At 43.4% G+C, this 22,811-nt stretch overlaps 1 protein-coding gene across 2 annotated transcripts; it reads right to left on the reverse strand.

Annotated features, from left to right (window-relative positions):
- Positions 1-2,129: 2,129 nt before the first annotated feature.
- Positions 2,130-21,499, reverse strand: phf1 (PHD finger protein 1). Of its 2 annotated transcripts, none has more exons than XM_079342915.1 (16): positions 20,809-21,499; positions 20,090-20,168; positions 19,901-19,982; positions 19,113-19,199; positions 16,711-16,805; positions 16,013-16,161; positions 15,529-15,624; positions 13,048-13,116; positions 12,636-12,759; positions 10,823-10,890; positions 8,885-9,022; positions 7,226-7,304; positions 5,628-5,743; positions 4,982-5,068; positions 3,716-4,145; positions 2,130-2,495 (listed from the first exon to the last, which is right to left on the reverse strand). In XM_079342915.1, the coding sequence occupies exons 2-16, from the start codon at positions 20,165-20,167 to the stop codon at positions 2,400-2,402; spliced, it is 1,794 nt and encodes a 597-aa protein (XP_079199041.1). In that variant the 5' UTR covers position 20,168; positions 20,809-21,499; the 3' UTR covers positions 2,130-2,399. The 2 variants fall into 2 exon arrangements, with proteins under 2 accessions (XP_079199041.1, XP_079199042.1); XM_079342916.1 differs by having other exon boundaries at positions 8,891-9,022; positions 20,809-21,498.
- Between the last annotated feature and the right edge of the window lie 1,312 nt (positions 21,500-22,811).

Here is a 22,811-nt window from a genome sequence, read left to right on the forward strand (position 1 = left end):
ACTTTTAAAGTTTAAGCTCCTAAATTTGCTCAACATATTTTAAATAAACACAGACTGGCTTAAAGAACATTTTAGTCAATATGAGTCGTGTTTTGGGAAAACAGGCTATTATATTCAGTTTGACCAGAAATTTAATTTCATGGGGCTTATTGGAACAGTTGGAATAGACAAAATTTCACCGACTTTGTCAATATAAACATCTTAGCTTTTCCAATTTCAAACGCAGCTTTTTCCCCCGAGGCGTTCCACAGGGCTCAATCCTAGGACATCAAGTGTTTTCATTAATTCAAAAAAAGATATTACTGCTGCAATTTCCCTTCAAAAGTATTTAGAAGGTTTAAAGTGCAGCATCAATATAAATCCAACTCAAGCAATGGTTATCGAAACCACTTGTCCTGTTTGGGGGTTGGCAGGGCTTGAATATCGGCCGTCAATGTGCAATGCACCCCGGACTTTATCAATCCCATATAGAAACAAAATGACTTCTGCATCCAATCTCACACCTGCTGGTAATCCAGAGTCACCAATTCACCTGACAAGCATGTCTTTGGAGGGAGGTGGGAGGAAGCTGAGGTACCCAGAAGGAACCCACGCATGCACAGGGAGGATGTTCAAACTCCAAACAGATGGCCCTGTGCGGGAAAGGATTCGAATCAGGAACCGTTTTACTGTAAGGCATCAGCGATTACCCGTACTGATAGATCCAAAACCACATTGTACGAGGTGAAACATTGTTTTATTTTTCATGTTACATATTAGGTGTCAACGCAGAGTATACATGTACAAACATAATCTCTCAAAAAATACATCAAACTCAACTTGGACTTGACTTCTAATCAGAAAAAAAATGAAAACGACCTCTCTCAAAATAAAATGTTTCCTCAATGTTGATGTCTGTATTTCCTCCTATTTAGTTTTAAACTAATCTGGTTCTGTTCCAACTAGAGTACGACCTATAACGAGCACTTGACGGGTAGAGACATACCATAGAAAACACACAAATACATTCATCACCAGCGCCTAAAAATGTTCGACACACCTCTTCCTAATAAACTACAGTCAAATATTCACTGAGGAGGATGAAAATCGCAATGCAACATCATTTCACTGCCTTGAAATGTAAGCTATAGTGCAGGAAAATAAACGGAGAGGTTCAGTATTTAAAGAAAATCGAGATAGTTTTGCATTGGTGTGATTTTTTTTTTTTTAATGTAATGCAGTATTTTAAGACAGAACTGTAAAAGTACACATTGTGTAAGTTATATTGAACACATTGCTGAAATAAACCTCTGTATTAAAATATAAACTCTGAACTTGCACCACAGTATTTTAGATTTATGTAACCTGGCTGCACAAAGATCCAAATCCAGCTGCAGCCAGAACTTTCCTCTGTAAATACATCTGAGAAGATCAGTCAGGCCTTCGATGGATGAATCAAATCAAAGTTGAATCTTTGACATTAAAGACCTTTAAAACCCTGAAATGTAAAATAACAGTTTAGTTGTGTAGTTTCAGTATCTTCTTTACCTGTACGGACACTTTGAAAAACGAAGGAGTGAACTCTTTTCAACAGTGATCCTCAATATATGAGCCACTGCACCCTGGTGGACTACCAAGGTACTGCACGTGGGGTTGGAAAAAAAAAAAATCATCTGCAGTAAGTGAACATATATATTTTTGTTTTAATTTTAATGTTGACATGTATTGACACTGTATTTTTGGGACTTCAGAGGCTTCGTACATTAACGCTTATTTTGTAACCTGCACTTGGACGGCTTCCTCTATTTAAGTGTCGGCCACTTTCATGTGCACGTTTTTGGTAACACTTTATTTCAAGGGGTACCCATACGACACAACACTGTCATAACCATGACTTGTTGAATGGTCGTGAATCCAGCCCTCATTTTGCCCTGAGACGAGAAAAATGTGTTTTTCTTTGCCTGGAAGTTTTCTTCATGTGATGCAATATGACGCTTTTTGCATCACATGAAGAAAACTTCCAGGCAAAGAAAAACACAGTTTTCTCATCTCAGGGCAAAATAAGGGCTGGATTCACGACCATTCAACACTACTACCATGTTTCTAATGATATAAAGCTTCATGCAAATGGGTGAAGTATCCCTTTAAAGAGCTAGCCTTAGCACTTAGCAGGGGGTGATTGATTAGCCAAAAAATATGGATTTTTCAAAGTAAAGAATCTATTTAAAATTTTAGAATTTTTTACATAAATTGCTTTTTTCCACCTCTAATGACAGATATGATGTCACGGTTATGACAGGGGTCATGTCAGTCTTTTGCATACCCCTTCAAATAAAATGTGACCAACTTTCTTTAGATTTAAGAAGAAATAAATCGGGCCTATTTTGTGTTTGTGTGCAGTGTTCAGTAGAGATGTGTGATCAAAGGTTTGGGTCGGCACCAGATTTATTCGAAGGTTTAAGTCGGCCTGCAGAATTCTTACACTCAGCTGAACAGTGGTTGGACCTTAGGCTGATCTGTGATGACAAAAGAACATTCATTAGAAAAAAGAAGAAAAAAACAAGTCATTCTTTTAAATCAACTCCCTGTTTGGAAACGACATCTCAATAAATTATACATTTCTTTTTTTGTTTATTTGGAATGTACAGTAACGTCACAGTCTGCTCTGATTTAAAAAAAAAAAAAAAAAAAGGAAAAACATTATAACTGAGTCGTGTGTACCCATGTTTATAATTTACAGTAACATGACCTTCCCAATCTGTCCGTCTTCTGATTGGTCGACTCCAATCAGCTGACCAATAAGCAGGTACACAACCCATAGAGGCACTATGCAACCACGTCAAAAAAATAAATCAAAGTTATTCGATCATAGCAATATATTGTGAATATATAATTCTATCTATAAAACAAAAGCCCTCTTGTGGCTCCTATTTCTAATACTTACAGAAGTCTAAATGTAAATCATGACAAAAACCTAACGTAACAAAGAAGTAACCCCCGTAATAACATGTTTACAATCTCGTCTTAACCTACAGCCATGAGGGGAGACATGAAAACCTCCAGAGGCCAAACAGGCTTCAGTCTCTGAGACAGTCTATGACGGTGGAATGATATTCTTAATTTTTATATATATATTTTTTTTCCATTAACCTCGACATCAAAGGGGTGCCAGATAGCCTAGCGGTTATGTCACACACCCCATGTACAGAGGCTATAGACCTGGTTGCAGCAGACACAGGTTCAGACCAGACAGTTCCTCTCTCTTCAGCTGTGCTACCTTATAAAAGCCAAAAAGCTTAAAGAAAAAAGTGATGTTTTTTTTTTTTTTTTGTAATTTCTTTATCTTTAATGTTACTTTCATTACTTTACGATAAAAACCTTTTCTTCCTGATGTGGCCGAGTCATCAACAAATGATCCGGAGGTTTACATGCCTTCCCTCATCGCTGTAAAACATGATAAATGCAAAAGGCATATTCCAAAGTTAACAGTACAAATACCAGAGAAACACTAGCAAAGAGGAACATTTAGTAACAAGTAGTGAGCTATAGTGATGTTCAGTAGAGGTGAAACTTTGAGAGCGACCTGGATTTTGCAACGCGTACGTATTTTTTCCCCCCTTTTGTCCCGTTGTGTACTTTAAACGCTGCCACATTTTACAAACACAGTATTCCTGTGGAGAAAAAAAAACAGTCATAGCGTCTGGTATCGACTCCGTCTGTTTCAGTACAAACTCACGTTCTCCCACTCCACCAGGTACTGCACCTTCCCGCCCGGTGTGACACGTCGGGCCAAAATCCGCACTGCTTCCCCTCCTCCCCAGCTCCTGGCCACTGTCCCTTCCGCTCCTCCGACTACAACACCCCCACCTCCTCCGCCGCCTCCTCCTCCACCCCCTCCGCCTCCTCCTCCTCCTCCACCTCCTCCTCCACCTACGCCTCCCCCTCCGCCCATGCCGGCCTGGTAAGGAGGCAGATCTCGCAGGATGACCGGCTCCAGCTGCTTCTGCCCCGTCTGGTGTTGGTGCTGATGGTTATTTTGGTGATTCTGTTGGTGGCTGTGATGGTGCTGGTGGAGCTGGTGGTGGTGGGGGTGATGGTGATGGCTGCCGTTGGAGTTAAGTGGGTACGGGAAGCAAGGAGGTGGGACTCTACAGGTGTCCTCCACGCTTGGAAAGAACAGACACAAGCACAGACAGTCAAGAACAGGCAGATACAGAATAAGGTGGTCAAACTTTCAAGACCACATGTTTTGAATGATATAATATCTGTTCTTGTACTGAATGAAAGTATTGATGTACCAATAAAGCTAATATATTTAATCGAATGACTGAGAATTTAAATTGACATGTCATCAAATGACTTTACGTTAAAACTGTCTTCTTGTTGTGTCTCATAAAGATGCAAAAGTTACATTTTCGTCTCTTACAATCAGACAGAGCAGCAGAGGTGATAGCACATGTGGCACATGTGTCTAAATTACACAAATAAATAGGCAACAATTAAACAGTGCAACGCTTCTCTTCTTGGTGCTTTGGTTTACTCCTGCTGCTTGCTGCCTGTTTCCTGCAGTTCCCCCAAAAAACACTGAAAAACCACTGTGAACTAAGTTAGACGCAGGAGGATTTTATAACCTGATCTCAAAGAAAAATCTAAATCTGTTAACGCTTCCTCAAAGAGACCCTTTTTATATCCAAAGTAAACTAAGCAGCGTTGAACTGCAGAAATGCTCCATCTTTGTTTTCATGTGTCAGACATAAAGGGCCCAAAGCTCAAAGGCAGAAAGTACACGGGCGGGATCGTGCCATAAGCAGCTGCAGAGCATCTGTTCGTACGTTTGTCAGCAGCCTGACTTTTCTTTTGATAGAAGAGCGATCAGTCAAATAGAGCTGCTCAGCTGCCAACAGAAACATTAGAGGTCCAACAGATGTCACTCTGGATCAGTGAATGTACCTGACGCGTGTGCAGCAGGTAAAAAGGAAAGAAGATGAGGCGAGTTAAAAACCTGTTGTAGTGATGGAGACTCCTGGAGAGGGCTGTATTTCCGTTATACGAGGTGTGGTACAGGGCGTACATCCGCTTGGGAGGAGAGCTGGGGACAGAAAGCAGCTTTACAACATTTAATATGGAATCACTGTATCCATATGCAGCTAAAAAATAAGCACATACACATATTTCATAGGTGCAAACAACCTCCCAAAAGTGTTTGTTGTGGTCACACGTTTTAAGAGGTATTTACTGTCAAGAGTTTGAAATATTTATGGACGTTTACGGCCTTCATGACGGGGTAGAGGACGACGTCTCCGAGGTGGAGGTGATCTGTTTAATGTTACTGATAGTGTAAATCCTGAGGAGGCCGCCTGTTAGGCGTCTGAGGCAAAGAATAACTGTGTTGTTACAAGAGAGTCATCTTTCACTGATAACTTTTATTGTTATCAGCCGACCTGCATGCTCGTCTTAAGGTTACCTTGTTGTGTTTCGTCTGTGTTTGTCTGTGCAGGACAATGTCAGGGACGAAGCTGTGACCATGAACAAAACATGAAAGTGTGAGGCGGTTCGTCAACAGTGCAGCGGACCCTACTCAACACATCTTCCTTGTTTAATAGGAGACATGAGCCTTGAGAGTTATCAAGTAGTACAACACCCCTTACCTCAAACCAAGCTCCTCCTCTGACTTCCTGGAGTTGTAAAGGCTGGCCCCTCCCATGTAGCCATGGCAACATGGCAGCAGCTCAATGGGGTTGGCATCGACTGGGGGTGGACAAGGCTGGGCACAGGAGACACACATGGATCAGCTCGAGTGAGAGCCAACATCACGGCGGGATTCAATCAGGCCGTGATACCTCCGTGCTCAGACATGCGTTAAGATCATTCTGCACGTGGACCGCTCATTTTCCACTGGAACAATTCTTTGGAGACGGTTTGCATACTGAAATACTGGCTTGATGTTCATTTAGTCAGATTTTTCATTCTTTAAAAAAAGCTCATTTTTTTTGTTCCCTCATCACCTGAGGGCGGGCATGTCTTTAAATCCACACTGCTGGCATTAATGGATGTGAGTCACATCATCAAGGCTCATCACACACAGCCGCAGGATGTTTCCCCCAAATATATCCGCTCGCATCTCACCGAGGCGTCTGCTTAGCGGGGCACTTTCTCTCATCACACCTGCTTACTATCCGTGAAAACTTAAAACATCGGAGCATCGCTGCTGCAGCAATCAATCAGAGGACACGTCACCTAAAGGTGCACGCATCTCTCATCGCTGGCCTGCGACATACGGCTCCACTCTGGGTCCTTCATCGCTCCCGTCGCTGGCATTACTATCAGGACGGGAGATTATTATTCAGTGGCCTTTGTCGACGTCTGTGCCTTTAAATGGATGTGCTCTGTCAACGCTGCACTGTCAAGGTGCCAGCGCCACCTGGCCAAACTGTAATCGACTGCAAAGTGCACTTGGAAATGATCCCAGGCTACAGCATATCAGCATTCCTTCCCATCTCACGTTCCCGCACGACAAGGAACCTGCTCCTCCAAGACGGACGGAGATTAGCATCAATCAGAGGGGCACAATGGGGCCTGGAAGTGCCAGAGTGAAAACGGCTGTTCTGTGGAGCGTATTGTTCCAGGATTACTGTATTTGCACGTGCACACACACACACACACACACACACACACACACACACACACACACACACACACACACACACACACTCAGGGATCACAGTGTTGTGTAGGAGGACACAGTACAATGAGCATTGACGGTTAAGAATTCAGTATAAAAATAGTAACTGCCACATGTGATGTTGCCTGTTTCACCGGGCTCCGCTGGGAATTGGGTCTGATGATCATGATAAATGTGGCGCCGAACTGCAGATGTTGATGAAATACATGAGCGGGTTTCTGTGCAGCCAAGTTTGCATTTGAATTATAGATTTTTAACTCTCACACGCGACACATTAACCCTCACCCGCTTCCTTCCTTTAGACTCTGAAGCAACAGCAGGCGATAAACACACCCGCATGAAAGGCGCAGGGAGACGGCGAGGTGGAGGCAGCGAGCTGCACTGGCTGTTTTAAAGACGTGCACACTGATCTAGACTGCCAAATGAACCTTCATCGCAGCCTCTGACTGACAGCTTATTTGGATCACTGAGGGCTGTTTACCTGGCTGCATCCAAAAAAAAAAAAAAGGTTTTGTGGCCCAGACTTCCTCCCCCTCGCCCTGAGTTGAAGACAAACGCACTGACCTGTGTCTCTATGATGCGGCGCTTTGATTTACGTGACTCTGGCCCCCCCACTCTCCTCTGGCAGGCCAGTGACAACGGGCTGCAGGGAACAAAAGCATGTCAATTAAAAACACACACAAACAGTCCCACTGTGCAGGCTTTGGTTTGTCAGTTCGTCTTCATAAAAGCCGCTTGAGATGTGCGCCGTGAGAGCGGCGAGATGAGTCTGATGTTTAATAAAAGAAATTGATTTCACATTTATATGAGCCCATGAAGCTTCCATAAATATAATAAAATAATCCTATAAAACACTCCTCCTCCTCCTCCGTCTTTTTCTCTCTCCCCAAATTCACCTCATGCTCTCTCTTTTTGGTCGGCGTAAAAACTAAACTGCTGATTGTCTTCTGACTCGTTTATGAAAACAAGAGTTTCCCCTACAGACTGTAATATCCATTACAACCCACTTTGTTACAGGTTGAACAGCGACATGTCCCTCACAGGGCTCCGAATAGAGCCGGGATGTAACAACTTTGTGCTGAGAGCAATTCAAGAGACAACAAACAACAGAGAGATTGAAATCCCGACGTCTCCTCCTCGGAGGTGCAAACTTGACATTCCTTCTGAGCGGGGAATAAAGACAATAAAGCCGAGTCAAAGCATTGATGTCAGTAAATTGTATCAGTGAGACTTGTAACTTATTTTTCTGCTTAATTCGGCTGCATTTAAAGACACAGACTTTTATGAAGCCTGCAGTTGTGTTGGAAGAGGATACAGAGGAGAGCAGCTCATGGGTCGTCCAAAACAAAACGTTGCATCATGAATTAAGAGCGTTGACTTTTAGGTAACACAAGATAGCGGCAGCTAACTTAGCTTCACGCTATCAGGGACTCAAAACAATGTGTACGTCTAAAGTTTTGATAATCTGCACATTGGAAACTATGAGCTGCAGCAGCAACACATCCTCAGTGGTGGATTTTAAGTCCCGCCTCCAACAAGGCAAACAGCCAATAGCCGTTAAGGATTTTTGGGCAGCACTTTGGGGTGGCCAATAAGATTTCAAGCGGGGTCCATGCCACCCCTCTAGACACGCCCCTGGCTGCTGCACAATCCCCTCAGCATGAAGAAACACGAGTCAATATTTGGACTGAGGTTTTCATGAGGTTGCACGACTCTTGAAAATTGGAGAACTAATTAGTGTTAGATTGTGAAAAGACAATCAGAGGATACTAAACATCCTATTTCCATGCAGAAACACTGAGCACTTGAGTTTTATAGGCTCGAGTTTTTGTGAAAAATAAAAAACCTTATCACACCACTTCCCCCCCCTTGAACACTTGTGCTCTCTAGAGACAGATCCACTGAAATTATTTCATTGTAATTCAGCCCGAATAAGCTCCAGCCAAATGCTACAAATAATTCAAAATGAAAAACCATGCCTATGAAATGTGCAGAGGACAGGACGCACGCACACACACACTCTTATAGATGTACAAACAGAAACCCACACGGGGGTTTTATTCCCTTTTAAGAGATTATTAAGCCACTGATACTTTTGCTGGCATATGAAAACTGCACATCTTTAGTTCCTACGTTAATTGTCCCTGCGTAATGACTGTGTGCCCTGCGGGACGCTCAAAGAGCTTTACTGAGATAAGAGGTGAGAAGAGATGCTGTCCTTACTCTGACCTTCTCCGGTGCGTGATGCTGATAGGTGGATCAGTGATGAGGGGCGACGAGTCGGTCGTCAGCGGAGGCGGGGCTCGGACCTGAAGCCCGAAAAGACACTTCTTCTTCTTGATCTCCTTTCCAGACACAAACCTGCGGGCCACATCAAAGGAGAAGCTGCTACGATCTGGGCTGCTGTCGCCTCTTTAATAAAAACCTCTCTTCTTCTGCGTGTGCGTGTTTTCATTACTTCTCTTTGATGCCTATAATAAATGTGATGTTGTGGAACAAAATGCACTGCTACTCCTCATGGGTGAAGACGACAGCAACATTTCAAAGGTAGAGTCTGTGTAATTAAGTATACATAATAATTAGAGCATTCTTTGCCTGGAGAAATTTGCAGCTTTGTGTCTGCGAGGCTAATTTTAGAACGTGAACGAAAAAGGCAACTAACCTCTGCAGTGTTTTTTTTTTTAGTGTGATTTAATCATGGAGACTTATGTCCTTGTGTAGCACCAGAACACTGATCTGATCTGGTCTCTCTCTCTCTCTCTCTCCTCACTCTGCTTGATGAACACCTGACACGATACCCGAGTGTAATTAGCACTCAGGTAGGAGACGGTGATTTCGAGTGGCAGGGTGAGCAGCAGAGGAGCTGGCTCATACACACACTCTGCTCTTTGCTGTCCTGTGTTTTTTTCATCTTGTCCCAAATCATTGATCTATTGGAAACCCTTTATTGAATTCAATAAAAAAAAACTTTATTAGTCCCCAGGGGACAATTGAACTTTTATTTTGATCATCCATCTGTTGACACTCAACGAGCTATCGGTAAATATTCAGTTGCATGTCGACTGTGTGGCAGTTATTATTTTAAATTTGTTTTAACCTTTATTTAACCAGGAAAGAAAAAAACTCATTGAGATTAAAAATCTCTTTTCGACTTTAAGTTCATTTCAAGCTGTTGCTGTCAAGATTGTACAAAAAGTGTCCGCTGACTCTCGTTGTTTTTTTGCCCCTCTGACCCCGAGCCTTGTTGATGTAACGGCGCCTCTTGGGATGCAAAAGCTCGGGGACAAGTGTCCGTGGCAAAGCGTGAGGCGGCTGTGGGCTCAGTTGGTAGAGTCGTCAAGGGTTCGATCCCCAGCTCCCGCAGCATCATTTCCGATGTGTCCTTGGGCAAGGCATTTAACCCCGAATTGATTCCGCACCTTTGTTGACGGCGTTGTCCCCATGCTTTAGCTTAGGTACGTTTAATTCAGTATGTGTCGTGTTGCAGTTAACAACAAGACAACCAAGGGTTAAACTAACATTCAACATCACCCGAGAAGAGCCGTTACATCATCAAGGGTCAGAGAGAAAGCAGACACTTTATGAAACATGAAAAGCACTTAAAGTGAGTTGAATGGATGTTAAAGAATGAACTGAACTGACACACAGTCGACATGAAACTGAATATTTACCGATAGCTGGTTGACTGATTACTGAGGTTGCAGGGTTTTGTTATTTCAGTTCAGGCTGGAGATATTCGGTATTCACTCTTTTTGTTTTCTGTACGTTAGTTTTTTTTTCTTCTTCTGTGGTTTTAGCGAGAGGTGCTGCAGGGTTACCTTCCTGTCTTTAGTTCTTTTTGGCCCAGGATCTCCAGTCCCTTTTCTTCCATTATTTACCATATTTACAGGCAAAGAAAGCTCAGGGTTAAAACCTTAGTTTGGCATTATATGTTCAGTTCTCCTTTATTTCTCAGACTTGATGTAATAATTCTAGTTAAAACACTTATTAGTCATTACATTTTGTTCCCTCTCATTCAAAGCCGCACCTTTCACCTCTTCTCCTTTCAGCTTCACAAAGTACGGAGCACGTAGAAAAGACCCCTGTATTCACAGAGCGCCGCTCATCAATCCAGTCGTGTGTGGTCGGTGTTTGTGCAGCTCATCATATGCGATGACTTACCTGTCCTTGTGCGAGTTCAGCGCGTTGAGGAGATTGTGACAGCGGTCTTGCCTTGGCGTGTCAGAGAGCTGGAGGACAGAGAGGAATGAAAAATCAAAGCTGTGTTTACACAGTGGACGGCCATCAGACGGAAACCTCTAATGCATACAATCCCTTTTCTTCTGCAGACACTGACAGCTTTAGTGTTAATGTGGAAAAACGACATGCTGTTGCAGATACTCGGGTGAGAACAGCTCGCTGCGATGTAATGACGTGACAAACAATACATTTTAAAATTGTCTTTTAAAACCAGCTTAAAGGAGAAACGAAGGCCTCTGATAAATGTCTGTGAAATGCAAAAGAACATTCCCCCGGGTGTTTCTCTCACTCTCTACTTTTATGTTACTCTTTATCCTTTGTGGAGCGACGTCAGACTTTAAAGCAGGTGGGATTACAACTTTAAGCCATGACACTCTAGTTTGAGGATTTGCCAACACACATTTATGTTTACAAATTCTGGCTTGTGTCCTAGATCAGTGATTCCCCCACTAAGGATAGCTGAACCCCATGGGTCAGGCTATTTGTGCCATCGACACGGATAAGCCTGATAAAGAGAGTTTTTCCCTCCGGGGCACTTCAGTGCGAGGATCCAACTTAGAAGTTTATTAAAAAGTCTGAGGCACTCAGTAGATAACGAGACTGTACATCATCAAGGCAACATGCCAACATGTTTCAGCCGTACAGGAACGTATGAAAGCGGAAACGTCAGGGCAAGGTTCAAATCCTTTTTGATATCATTGAGCCGTTTTCACATCTGCGCTCCTTAAAATATCGAGATAATTTCTTATCTGCTTCAGATATTCCCCCGACCTGGACGTTCACATATGCCCCTCACAGAGGGAGACTGGGGAAGGGTGGTCTCCTGAGGTGAGACGTGACGTAGAAGAAGCAACAGAGTCGGCTATACGATGCTTTAACAAGAATATTTTTGTCTTTATATCAGTGCTACAGTACGTGTAGTCCAATGGAATAACAACCACAACCCTAATGTAATGCAGCAGGTTAATTACGTGCACTGAGATCGACTCCAGTCACAGTTTACAAACTGCTGCTACCTTCTCACATCAGCTCATTCTGACTAGCTGCAGAAGAAATACTCGAGGTCTGACAGACATGCAGCTCCTCCTGGAAATATCCGATTTCTGCAAGTGAAAAACCTGTGCACGATATATGTGTCGCAAACAAACGGCTGAACAGCTGAATTATAAGGCTTACACACTTGCAAAAAGATATTTCCAGACGGAAGTGTCAGGAGGAGCAGTCATCAGTCACGAGCGCAAAATGTGAAAACAGCTTGAGTGAGTTTATAAAAAGCTGAAGGGGTAAAAAGTGAAGATAGAGAATAAAAGGTCCAAACAGTCGGGCTAACAGCTAACGCTTCAGAGATACAAGTTTAAATCTTAAAGTAGTTCAAATAACCAGACAAGAGTAGCCTACACCAGCATACACTAATGGATAAATTGTTGATTGTCTGCCTCTGTTAACTTCCTACCAACACAAACCAAACCAATGTACTCGAGTACTCCAGCTTGTCTGACTGGGCGCCGACATGTTTGGAACGACTGTCCTGGATAATATGAACAGCAACAGTCATCTGCCGTTCTTTAACTTTGTTGTGTTTCCCCTTTGAGCTTTGATAGAGGTCATTCGGTTTCAACTTTTAATTTGTACTTTAATGCTGGTTAATAAGCTTTAAGTCTCAAACGTTAAAAAAAAGGGCTGGCAGCATTTCACATCATTTCATCATGGTGCTTAGACTAGGAAATATCAATACCGCGCCTAGGAGCAACGACTCCCAATTCTCATTGGTGAAGGACAGGATTTCATGGTCAAAATCAAAGTATTTCCTCTTGCAGCAGAGCGAGAGATGGTAGAGGACTAAATGAGCCAGATCCACCCTGCATTTCAAACACACACAAAAAATAAGGACAAGTCAATAAGATACGGCATAAGTACAATAAAGAAATGCTAAATAATGCAGATACACACAACACATTTCAGAATATGTTTCATCATTAAACTCAGCAGTGTGCTGTGTTGGTGTTTGAAGTAGCTGTAGCTCAACGACATGATTTTTTTTTTCTCTAAAACTGCAACTGTAATGTCGAGAAAATAAATGTGGATGAACATATAAATCTAGAGATTAGCTTTCACTCCTTGAAGACATGTTAGACTGAGAGCATCACCAGGTCATGGGTAGTCTTTGGATGGTCTCTGGTCCTTTTGTACACACTGAGCACTGGAACTGATAAAACCTGTGAAGAAACATGGGAGAAAAATCCAATTAAGATGTGAGGGAAGTGAGGGCGTACCGCTAGCCTAGTGGTTAGCTAGTGCGCCGCAAGTACGCAGATTACAGTCCTGCATGCAGGCGGCCTGGGTTCAAATCCAACCTGTGACTTTGTTTGATGTTTGTCCCTCTCCTTCCTCTATCACATTGTTTTTAAACCTGATGCAGTTTCAGCAGACGGCTGGTCATCATGAGTCTGAAGTTTATCTCGCCCCCTTTAACTTCGCTAAATGTTGCTAACTGCTCATGATGGATTAAAGGGGCGCTACGTAGATTTGAAAGTTGAAGAAGCGAAACAATTTTATACTTTATTTTTTTAACTAAATACACAAACTTTATTTGAAGGAAAAAAAAGGAGTCCCTGAACATCGTTTGAAACTAAAAAGCGACCAGGAGAGTTACAGGGGTGTCACTTTAGCACATAACGACACGTGTAGCATTTTATCTTCAAACAGTCTTACAGGGAGCACATTTTCCTCTGAGGTATGAACATATACAAGAGAAGCTGTTAACTCCACCGTGCACCTTTAATCCTGGACCACAGCAATGAGTCAGGTATTTTACCTAAAGTGTTATGAGAAAACATTTGTTATGAATTGGCACTATGCGAGTAAAGATTGATTGATTGATTGATTGATTGAAGGCTAAAGCCCCGCCCTCCTTTGTTCTTCATCCTGGACTTTGGAACAGCCAGCAGAGCTCATCCTTGCTCATAGGGGGATAAAAGCTCAGACAGAAAAGGACGGGCCGGCCCGTGTTGTGACGTAAAGGTAAATAACCCAAAATCAACAGACAGGCAGTGAAGGGCTGCTAAAATTGGGGTGACCTAAGCATGTTTACCGGTTCTTGGCAAAGGCCGGCAGCTGATTTTTGGAGGCATCGAGCAATCACAAAAATCATCTAATTAAACTAAAGCTGAGACTGAATGAATACTCCTGTGTATAGACTTTAAACTCCAGCTTGCAGACTCTCGTCTTATTTAGTTTTTCCTTCAGGTCCCTGTTCTCCAGATATCTGAATCATATAAATGACTGAAAATAAGTAGACAGGTGTATCAGCCCACTAAAATAACTATCTGTTCTGGGTGACCCTGAAACTCAGCTCCTGCCTCTACTACATCATGTACATCTGTCCTTCTATACGCTAATGCATCGCTGAAGGTCACGGGGAAAGATGAAGCGCAGACACAAGATGACGGCAGCGCACGCTTACTATTCCAACTGTGAACCCAGTCTTCACTCTTCCTCCATCACCTGCTCAGGCAGATGTTGTACCAATCCGGCCTCGCTATCCCCGGCTGTCAATCTAAATCTAATCCCTCCTCTCTCTCCCCCCCCCCCCCCCACTCTCTCTCCCATCAGAGCGGTTTCGTCAGTGACGCGGTGTCAGAGCGTGTGTAGAACCCAGCCGGCTAACACAGATGGTTAATGACAATAATCACTTAATGGATGGAAACATTTTATTACACGCGTGAGATGCAGCCGCTCAAACTGACATCAGCCGCCTGAATGTCGAGCTCAGAGGGGCCACGTCTGCTGAATGTGTGAGGGGCTTTTGTCCTTGTAACACACGTCAGTAAGCTCACTAACGGGCAATTTAGTCTTAAGCTAATTAAGCTAACTGTGACATGTGAAGCTGTCATCAAGATGTCTTCATCTGATCATGAAACTCAGACTGAGATGATTTATCTATTAGTCGATGCATCTGCAACTAATTCTGTTCGTCTATTTACAATTGGATATCGATCGTTTGAATTAAGTCAGATAATAAAAGAACATGATGCATTTTAACGACGTGTCATTATGGTTAGTCTTGACTTATCGACGAAGCCTGGAACTGAAGGAAACACACAACTGAGCACAGTAGCTGCTCTGATCTGAGATCAAAAATCTAGTTTTTTGAAGATATATTTTTTGTTTCCTTCAATGGAGAGAAAGATTGTGACTGTGTTAGTGCTTCTCCTGCTGCTCTGTCTCCCTCGACACTCAAGTTGCCTTCAGGTAGATGTGACGCTGAAGAGCTGGTGGTTAGCTGCTGGTTTGTCCTCTCGGTTTTGCCTCCAGAACATGAAACACACATTCATCACTGATTGTTGCACAAGGCTGTTCTGCATTCATTAAGAATGAATTCAAGTATTTTTAAACGGTGTGGTCTCCCTCTAATCACAGCTCACTGGTTGTGTCCCCCCCCCTCCCTGCCCCCCCCCCCTAAACTCTCCCTGCAGTCTGGCTCCATGGACCATTAGCTTCACGCTCACAGAGTTTATGATGTGTTATACTTGTTATTGTTTATCAGCTGCACCAACCACGCAAATCCTTTGCATCTACTAAAATGAAAAAACCGTCCTGAGGTGTGTGCATGAACACTTAGTGCTCACCTGTCTCCATAGAGTAATGGCTTGGTTAGACACTGTGTGCAGGCCTCATGGAACCACTGACCGCAGCTTCCACACTGCAGCATCTTCAGATTCCACCTGCAGTCCAACCACAAGAAACGTTGACAAGAGTTCAAACACTTGCAAAAAGTCCAGCTCCTTTTGAAATATGTCTTCAGGTGTAAACTCTCCAGCTGTTTGGAGCTTGTTGTTAACGGCTTTACACCGCTAAGTTTGAAAGCGTTTGCAAAAGAGTGCAACACAAACAATGCAGCAAAGTATGAAAGGCACTGAAAAACTAAAAAAGAATTTGGCTTTAAGAGAATCTGCTAAAACTTGTGAATGAACGGCTGCATGCGATCTACAAGAAATACATGAAATCACTTTGACCTATATGGGATCACGCTCTCTCCCCTTTGTGAAAAAAAAAAAGCAAACATGATCTGTACACTCAAAACGTAAACTGGTCTCCACCAGCGTCACTCACTCTCCAGGTCCGGCACAGTAGCAGTAACACTGCTGCTGATTGGTCAGATGCTGCAGGTCCCAGTCTAAAGACGACAGCTGGTAGGGGAGGCGGAGTTTCATGAACTGCATGAGCCGAGCGAAGCGTCCCCGTTTCAGGGCTCCTCCTCTCTAAAAAAACAACAACCCACAATTTAAAAAAAAAAAAAAAAACTGATTGGGCGTGACCCCTCAAATCACTGTCATGTCCGGACAGCGAGGGAGACGGATCACATTCGGTGGAGAGAAAGCAATTTGTTTTATTGTCGGTCGGCTGTGAGAGATAGCGTCCAAGCCGTTGGCAGGCTGGACAATGAGATATGGACATTGACCGATTGACAATTAAGCGTCCGCTTTCTCATCTCACATCTACAGAACTGGAGCACATCTGATTGATTGACTTTAAATGTACTTCTCTCAACTTCAGGGTAATTCTTCAGCTTCATAACTATTGATTGTTCATGATTACTTGGACACAATGTAGAACACCTAATATTCAACTCAATACTGGCTGAATTAGCTCGTCTCTGCATTGGATAAACCCATTTGCGATGTACACAACAGTTCAGTGGAAGTAAAGCCTGATATATATTTCACTGGATTTCTCCATATTACACCCTGAATGCCCCCCCCCCCCCCCCCCCCCCCCGAGTGTGAGACGGATAGATTTAGCAGCCTGACCTTGGTCGAGACGGCAAAGACACATTGCCGACATATCCACGAATCGCTGTCGGCTTCCGGTTCGATGGTTGGCGTGTGGCACTCTGGATGATAACCTGTAATGGGAGGAGGAGGCAGAGCGTTTAATTCGTTTTTGCAAGACAGACAGCGAGAGTGACAATAATGGCAGAGCAGCTCCGATGTTAGTGCTCTGATGATTTTGTTTCAGCAGCATGCAAAACATTTGACTTTACTATTTGCATCTGGGGATCATCGAGTCTGCTTCTCTCCTCAAAAAAACAAACTGTCAGCAAACAGTTCTTCTGAAGCCGTGAAGGCGGTAAAACCCTGCTTGTGCTGAGTGTTTGTAAAACTTCTTCCCATTTCATTTCATCATAATACTTTTAAAGTCCCCCTCCAGTCAGAACTGTGTTTCTATTATTGTAACCTCACTTGGATGTTTGAGCTTCACTGTGCTGAATGATGCATGTGCACTGACTGACACGAGAAGCTTGTTTTCACATTCATTTGTCGACGGAGGAAAGTTTCCCCCGTGCTCACTTTAAACTTAAGTTTTTAACTTGTGCACATAAGAGCATGATTACCAGGTTTAGTAAGACAGTGCACGTACACTGAGTACGAGACTAATAAGAGCGCTTCAACACATACACAAACTCGTACAATATTCAGGGTGACCTGCGTGTGTTACGCAAACAAACTCCTTTTTTTAGCTCGACTTTACCCGGAATGATTACTGCCAAGCCCTCCTGCAAATGAAGTGATGTGGGCTGCAGGCGATGCGAGAACACGGCAGGAACTATAGAGGAAAAATCACAGTGAGCAGGTGGGGGGGTGATGATGATGTATGTATGAAAGGGTATTTAACTAACGAGTGGCGGTGAAATCAGGGAAAAGTTGTAATCGTAGAGTCAGACTTGTTTGTTGCTTCGTATTGCATTTGTGCAGCTTTCTGCCTCCTGACCCCCCCCCCCCAACACACACACACACACACACACACACTCTTACCCACGCTTTATCAGGCCCAGAAGTGCATACGTAATAAGAAATGTCTTGTCTTCAGCTGTTTTCTTATGACAACAAGACAAGATATAAACAGAACAACGCTGAAGTGGTGCAAGAACTGAGACAGTCCTCTTCACCCAATCAACAAAAGAGTGGAGAAAAACAGAAAACATCCGGAAGCAGCCCCGTGATGTGCACGAATATCACAAACATTGCTCGTTATACAGTCTATAACCGTGCACTGGTTATGGGATATTTACATCATTGACCCGTCCCATTCAGGCCATTTGCATTTTTGATGATATTTGATGACATATTTCCCGCTGCGTTCTCACATCGGCTCTCCAGAACTTCACGTGGAATATTTGAGAGGGGACACGTCAAATTCCAGGTAAAGTCGGCGAGAAAGAGGCGACGGTGGACTCGTGGTTAGTTCACACTCCCAATGTTAAGTCTTTAAAGCGGGCAGCCCAGACTCGGATCCATCCTGCAGCTCCTTTACTGCATTTCATTACCCAAACAAACTCTCTCTCTCTCTCTCTCTGATTTGTGACTCTATCCTCTGTCCTGTCTCTCCATATCGTCATAAAACGCCCCAAAAAAGTCGGAGAGAAAAATGCGGCTGTTTGCGTCCACACGTGAAGCTCACCTCGAAAAACTTCAGGAAGATTTCAGGAGTTTTGTTCAAGCGTGAAAGCACCAATAAACTTTAAACAGCGGAGAATGAGTGGATGTGGTTTTTCACTTTTTTTAAATAACATTTTCCTTCATGAACATCTGACTTGGATGTATTCAAGAGAGAAAACCTTAAAGTTAAAGTAGGACTGTGAGGTGAATACATGTTTGGCACTTTCATTTCGACTCCATTCCTTTCAACCCTTGCGGGCAAACAAAACGTCTCATCTCTTTACTGAACCCGTCCTGTACATGCATGTGACGCATTCTCTAAATAAAGTCTCGCACTGCCTCTTCTTGACTTGCAAACAATACAGGGATAATGTAAAGTAACCAAGCACATGCTCTAAATCCCTTTGAAAGAATCCCATTTACAATATAAAACACATGGAAGTCATCAATCGTGTAGCTGAAGGTCTGCTTTGCTTTTATAGGTCATGTTGAGGCATCAGTCATTCTGTGAGTCTAACAACCAGTTAAAAACTGCTTCTTAACATCTATGAATAAAGATCCATGTCTAAGTGCATTTAGTTTTTTATTCTGCGCTCGAGCCAAAAACAGACATCCGTCATTCACCGCAGATGCTCGTCTGTGTTATTTCTAAGAGCCGCACTATTATTCAGCTGATTCTGTCCCCTTCTTCAAGGTCAGCACAAGAGAGCCGGCAGAGGAGAAAAAAAAAAAAAAACAACACTTGAGATCTTATGATCAGACGTGTTTCTTACCGTGGCGACACTTAAGACAATTTATGAGTGGTTCTTTAAGAGGCGGGGCGTCGCAAATACAGCAAACTTCTTCCACTCCAGCAGCGACTGAGACAAACAAAGAAAGACAAGAGACAGAAAGAGAGAGAGAGAGAGAACGAGCGAGCAGTCAACAGCATTAATTTATGTATATTGATTCACATCCTTGCCACCTCATTGATTCCAGTGTCTCCTGCACCCTTTTAGATTTCACTTCATCTGACGGGCGGATATTCAGCGTGCTTCTACAAGCGTCCAACACCCCCCCTCCCCCCCTTTGCGCTTGATGTTGAGGTGGAGTGGGGGCGCCATTTCCCTGAGGAGTCATTAGTCTAATAAATTCATAAATAGACTCTAATACGGCAATTACATCTCAATGTGGCCCCGATCAGAACACTCTGAGCGCTCAGCTTCTTAACCTTGAACGTGACTGTAATTTTTGCTCTGAAATTTTTTCTTAGAAGACAATTCAGTCTTAGACAAAAAGAGCAAAGTTTTAGTCTCACAAGGATTGGGGGGGGGGGGGCGGAAAGTATAACCTTAAACTCCTCAGGCAAAGTTTCAGAGCTGGAACACACACCTGTACTTTCAGATGAGTTGAGCCCTTCCACAGCTCCAAACTCAAACTACGGGAGTTTTTTTTTTTTTTTTTTTTACTGAAGCAGATATAAAGTGCCCCCAAAAGGAAGCCATTTACTCGGAGGCGGGGGGGGGGGGGGTGGGGGGGGGGGGGGGTTGGGGGGTTTGGGGGGGGGGGGAGTTTTTCTTACACGAGTGAATGTCCTTTCTCAGCACCCAGAACTCGGAGTTGTCCTCAAATCTCACCAGACAACATTGCTTCACTCCATCTACCTGAGAGGGAGATAGCAAGTGAGCAGAATGATTGACAAAACTAAATTGAAGTCTTTTCAAATCTCTCTCTCTCTCTCACACACACACACACACACATTTAGACTTACTCTTTTCACATTGCCGAGGTACAGTAGTCCATCACTCCATCGAGCCAACACATCATCTCCTTCACTTACTCCCCCCATCCTGAGGAGAGAGACAGAGAGAGGGGGAGAGAGAGAAGGGCTCATGTGAAATGGAAATCCGATTTATTCGCTGAATACTTTGCTGCTGTTGCTGACAGAGGGGTTTATAGCCCCGGCTTTTCTTTTTCTTTTTTCTTTTTTTTTTGGCTTGCTCTCAGACAGGCGGGCTTCGGTGCAAAGGGGTTAAAATCTCTAACACCCCCCTCACACACACACACACTCCCCTCTTTTCCTCTTCATCCTCCTCCTTTTAGACCAGAGCCCAGCGACAGCCTGTATCCACCACAGTGAAAGATGAGAGTGAGTACACAACCAGAGAGCAAGACAAATGATTACTGCACACATGAAACACACACACATGCGCGCAGACAAAACACTGCATGATGACTGCTGCAAGATTGAATGAGCAAAGATCACTTGAAGCGGGCACTTTGCAGCTTTCTTCTTCTTCTTCTCCTAACATCTTAAAAACTTGAATAGATGCATGAAATGACTGTGCAGGCTTTATCTCTGCACATTTGTTCCAGTGCATGCACTCAAGTCAAGGCAGACGCAGAATGCAAAAAAACAATATGCGTAGCCTTTCTGTGAATCTAAAAATCAGACAAATTGGCCAGTGTAAGCTGACCGGTGAAGGGTACCTGTCAAGTCGAACTCCTTTCCGTCGGGGTCACAGTGATTCCTGGGCAGCCTTGACATGAAATGCCCTCATCTGCTGTGGATCTCCGCTTCCCAATTACTGCCCGCTCGGATGCGCAGCCTGCGTGTTTGCAAAAAGTGGATGATGTGCATGTATGTCCCTGTCTGTGCCAAGCGCCTGTGTGTGTCAGTCAAGCCGAGGAGGAGGAGGAGGAGGAGAAGTGGAGGGGGGGGAGATGACTGACTGACTGACTGTCCGTCCGTCTCTCAGCCTAGTTTGTCCGTCCTCCGCTGTGCCGTTTCGTCATGTTCCCTTCGCTTTCACCCGCCTCGCCCCCCTCTATTGATGCTATTAAGGCGGGTTTTTGTCAGAGCAGCACCGGAATCAAGCCGCCAGAGACGCCATCATCCCTGCCTCGCGCTCTCCACCGACTTGTTGTGACGCAGACATAAAACACCGAGATAGAGTGGGAGGGAGATACTGATAGAGGGGAGGTGGTGGGGGTGGGGGGGTGGGGAGGAGGTGGAGGGGGGTACACGGCGAGAGCAGCACCTTCCCGTCTGAGGAGGCGCTGACCCTAAATCGTTGTGACAAGGTGGGATTGTGATGTCTGGCAGGCAGCACGAGGGAGGGACGGCGGGTGACAAGTACCAGCGGAAGCAGCGCGCGCAGCTACAGGAGCCAATTAAGTGTCCAATTAATGAGTTTAGCCGCCTCATTAGTTGGACTCAAACAGGAGGAAGCAGCCGAGGGAGAAGGACTGTGGAGGAAAGTTTTCTAACTAGGATGGTCCCAGCAAGCAGCGCAGAACATTTTAACTACATTTACCAACACTGATAGCTGATTCTTTGTTCCCACATTTTATCCACTGTATACTGTGATGGTTTTGGAATATGTAACCGATGATTGGAAAATGAACCAACACTGAAAGTTATAGCCGTATAAGGTAGACTTTCTCAAAAAATATGTGCTAAAATCAATAACACTTTCTAAAACTATTTTAATCATCATCACTGTAAATACTTAAATACTTATGTAAATATGTTTTATAGCCTACAGTTTTAAATATTTACTTAAACTAAAATAGACACGAATATAGCAAGACAAATGTGATTGATATATTGTTTCACAAAACCTCCGGAATAATAATAATGATGGATAATATTGTTCAATCAAAATTACAGCTCTGACTAGTACACAAACGCAATGTGAAATATCTGGCAGAAACAATGCAAACTGCTCTGTGGGATAGTCGTAAAAACAAAAGCTGCCCTTTGATAAAAATAATTTACATTTTTTTGTAAAAAAAACAAAAAAACAATTACAAATCCCACTGTTGCATCCAACAAAGGGCTCCGTGGATTTATATCCATTCCTTCCACATCCGAGGAAACATCAGGCCGAGACTGTTTCACAGGAACTCACTCAGTGTTTAGGTTATTTCAAAGATGCTTAGCCTAATTAAGCATGGTGCAGATAGGCCACATTATGCTCACAGTTCAGTTGCTTTGAAGGAACAACGTCCTGTCTGCCGGCACATATCCAACTCCAGGTGTTTGTTTTTCTATTTTGTGTCTTTTGCTGTTTATTTGCATCTTACACATTATTACTCACACCAGTCAAGCGTGTGGGAACACCGTGCGGTTCAAAATGGCCTCTGGCAGATTTAGAAAGTGTGAAAGAGGACGTTTCCGGCTGTCACCACCAGGTGGCGAGCAAATACAAGAACTACAGCTGAACTGGAATCAGCAGGGCAGTCTGTCAGAGGGATGCTCAGGGTCAGTAAGTTCATAAATTATAGTGGGGGTTTTTATTATTATGTTTATGCCTCATAGTAAGCAGTAAGAGTTTTATTTTGTTTTTAACTGTGTTTAATTTTTGTTTTAAATTTCAGTTTGATATCAATGACTTTAATAATGTTTAGTTTTGATTTTGTGAGAATGCTTACTTTTCCTTTTCAAGATATTTTTTAGGGCCATTTTTGCCTTCATAAATATATATTAA

This window comes from Symphodus melops (assembly GCF_947650265.1).
Source record: "Symphodus melops genome assembly, chromosome: 5".
In the NCBI taxonomy this organism is placed as follows: Eukaryota; Metazoa; Chordata; class Actinopteri; order Labriformes; family Labridae; genus Symphodus; species Symphodus melops.